The following is a 3,513-nucleotide window of genomic DNA, read 5'->3' as shown; positions in this document are numbered from 1 at the left end:
TTACATTAGATTTAGAAGATGTTTCTGCACCCTCCTAGCACGTTCGTGCGTTGTGTCTAGTTTTGCTGCAGTTCCCACAGCGCTGAACAGTTGACTGAGCTCCTAGTTAACTACCTCCACCCTGAGTCTTCTTAGATGGCTGAGCTGCTACACACGTCTCAGCAGCTACCCGCGATGCTGCTGGGCCATACTCAAGTGTGCCACCATGCTGAATCTGCTTTCTCTTACGCGATTTTCTCTTAGTCATTACTGCTAATTGCTCTTCAAGCTCTCGCACGCGGGCCTTGATAAGGACGTTTTCGTGCAGCATCTCTTCAGCCCCTTTTACAAGCTTTGAGAACCCCTCTTGCGCTGCACTTGGCGATCGTTAGAAGGAGTCGCTTACAAGCTTAGATTGAGACCCAAACTCGTGTGTATTGCTCAGCGTCTTGGATTGCCACAGCGTTTTGGGTAGAGGTACTGCTGGTAGGGTATGCAGCCGCACTTCAAGGCGATCTAACACCACCTGCGCGTTAGTAGGAACAAGCCCTAATGCCTTAAAGGCCTTTTAGCAGTTAACCTTTGTAAACACATTAAGGAACGTGTCCCTAAAGGCTAGTAGGAAGCCTTCCTTATTAATATAGAAGATGCGTTAGTGTGCTAAGTCTTGAACGCATTAGGAGTACTTGCGCTTTAACAGCAAGAAATAGACTATGTTAAGTAGCTAGAGGATGTGCAACAAGTAAGGTGGCATGCAGAGAGTAAGGATTTAGTTCTCTAGGCAATAGTCCTTAAACTCCTAGTTAAGATAGCTCTTATAGCTGTCTAAGATAAGCAGCCTATACACTCCTACCTAACGCGTCTTTGTATGCGTGTTAAAGTGCTTTAACTACTTAAGGCTAAGCATGTTGTTTGTCTAACTGTTCTTAGAGACTAAGAGCTTCTAATCGTGGGGTATATCTGTCTCCTTATACTAGGCAGAGATGTGGACGCGTCCTTTGTAGATGATGAAAGGCGGGGTTGCATACCCAGCGGCGCAGATGCTCTGGATAACGGTAACCCACTCGCGATCACCTGGCTGAACAAGCTCTGGCCGAGCACGTCTCTCTAAGCCTGTTACAACCTTTAAAGACAAAGCAACGCCTATCTAGAACCTAGTTTTATTAAAGTTGTGCACGTTATTGTTGCAAACGCTATACTTAACTTAAGTATCCTCTACCAGCTTAAACCACGCGCTAATTATCTCAGGATCTTCCTGTAGTATCCTCTGTCTATCCTTGGCTTGATTGAAGGCCATTTTAAGCTCGTCTGAACGCGTCACAAGCCTGCTAGCCCATAGTTTGCCAACAGGCTCTTCACCACGCACACTAAGTATCTTATTAGCCATATCTGCCACCTCACATAGCTGGGGCGCAAATCCTCGCGAATTAAGGTTAAGTATATACTAGATAATTGTCTGCTCCTCTAGTATAGTAAGTTTCTAGCAATTAGCGCGTATGTCTAGTTAAAACGTGATATTGCAAAGGCAATTAGAGACCTGCTAATAAGGTACGTTCAATGCTCTAGCAGCACTATGGATACTGTGAAATTGGCCAGCGTAGAAGGCCTAGATAGCAAGGATAACTCTGCCTTCTCTAGTAGTATTCTGAAGTTGTTGTTGTTAAGGCATGTTGTGTTGGGGTAAAAGGTGGTCGTGCTAAGAGAAAGTGGCCGGTTCGGTGATATGGCCAGCTCGGTGATAATCTACGTTAGCCATTACAGCTGTTAGGACCATTAGAGCTGTTGGCTTGAAATTGGCTAGACATTGAATGCACATTGAATAACTGTTGTAGGCCTATAAGTCCTACTGTTGCCTATAGTACAATGCCACGATTTCCTGATTTCAACAACAGAAAAACTTTTCCCGATGCAGCTAGACACACAAGGCATTATCACAATAGAGAGAAAGCTCCTTAGCACCTCTATCTTGCCCTCCGCCATCCTGCTTGGCGAACCTTATAGAAGACTGGCAAACGCTAGGTAGAATTGGCTCTGACCACCTAGGCATCTTATTTATAATAAGGACGCCTAGAACACAGCAACTTAACAAACCTGCTCCTAGGTTTAACACTAAGAAAGCAAATTTAGGAAAGTGCTAGCAAAGGAGATAGCAAACAGCTCTGCTCTTAGCAACGCAAACACTCTAAACTACTCTACAAGCAGATCTCTAGCACTTCTCTAAGGAGAAGACCAAGACCTAGAAGAGCAGCTAGAAACACTAGCCAAAGAGCTCACTACAGCTATAACTAAAGCAGCTAAGGCAGCAATTCCACAATGCTCTACCACTGCAAAAAGCACGCCCTGGTGGAATCAAGACCTTAAAGCACTTAGGACAAGCATGCTCAGCAAACAACGCCAACTGCAGAGAGAACTTGCTGTTAGCCCAACAAGTGCCTACACCTGGAAAAGAGACTATCTAATAGCTAGAAACAGCTATCTACAAGCTGTCAAAATAGCTAAACGCGACCATTGGAACCAATTCCTAGAGAGAGAGGACCCTTAATCAATCTTTAAAGCTATGGCTTATACTAGAACTACTTATAGCTAGAATATACCTGCTATCTAAGGCCTAAGGGGAATAGAGGAATCTTTTTAAGGCAAATGCTCTGCACTAAGAGAAACTCTCTTCCCCAGCCCTCCTGCCTCTAGGCCTATAGAGTGGGACAACTACCAACCAAGCAACTGGGAATGGCCTAATCTTACTATAGAAGAGCTAGAATACGCTTGCTCAGCACAAATCTAAAGCAGCTCTTCAGGACTAGACGCCCTAACACAGGAGATTATTACTACAGCATATAAAGTATAACGTGTTTCACAAGCGAGCGCCGCACCCAACCGAGCGCCGCACTTTCAACAACAGAACGCCTGCGCAGCGCTATATCACAACACAACACGAATAAATAATTGTTTACAGGCCTAGATAGTATTATTTAGAAGCTTTACTATTATCTATGTCCTCTATTTCTACCTTACAAGTGCAGGAATTATGTCTAATCTTACTGCAACACCTATAGTGTTATCTAACATGCACCCTCTTTGTAGGCATCTTACCCTTACTATAACCCCTACCCTCCTTTTTAGTAATTAAGTTAGCTACTTTACTAACTATAAGAGTCTCCTCTATATATATATATTATTACTTAACCTGTTTTATCAGTGAGCGCCCCACCTCAGTGAGCGCCCCACGAACACCAGCAAAGCGCATGCGCGACACTCAACGCGTAATGTCTCAACAACCACAACCTCACAAGCCCTATACTGAAGCTGACGTGCAGCTTGCCCTCTCTGACATTAAATGCGACCAGATTACGAGCCTGCGACGTGCTGAGGCAGTCTACAGCGTTCCTCGTAGGACGATACAACGACGACGTGACGGGAAGCCCTCTAGACGCGACTGCGAGCCCAGATCAAAGCGCCTGACGAAGCTAGAAGAGGAGGTGATTCTGCAGCGTATACTTGACGAGAACCTACGTGGAGTACCGCCCTCGAAGCTAC

General features: G+C 45.0%; 1 protein-coding gene across 1 annotated transcript; it reads right to left on the bottom strand.

Moving 5' to 3' along the window:
* M421DRAFT_72347 (uncharacterized protein) lies at nt 1-247 on the bottom strand (the record flags this gene model as incomplete). The annotated part of the gene is made up of 2 exons (XM_033596868.1): nt 1-102; nt 170-247. The coding sequence occupies 2 exons, from the start codon at nt 245-247 to the stop codon at nt 1-3; spliced, it is 180 nt and encodes a 59-aa protein (XP_033444760.1).
* Nucleotides 248-3,513: the final 3,266 nt, after the last annotated feature.

The sequence above is a fragment of the Didymella exigua genome (genome assembly GCF_010094145.1).
Source record: "Didymella exigua CBS 183.55 unplaced genomic scaffold M421scaffold_38, whole genome shotgun sequence".
Taxonomy (NCBI): Eukaryota; Fungi; Ascomycota; class Dothideomycetes; order Pleosporales; family Didymellaceae; genus Didymella; species Didymella exigua.
The sequence above is the reverse complement of the archived record's forward strand: the minus strand, read 5'-3'. Positions and strand labels throughout refer to the sequence as shown.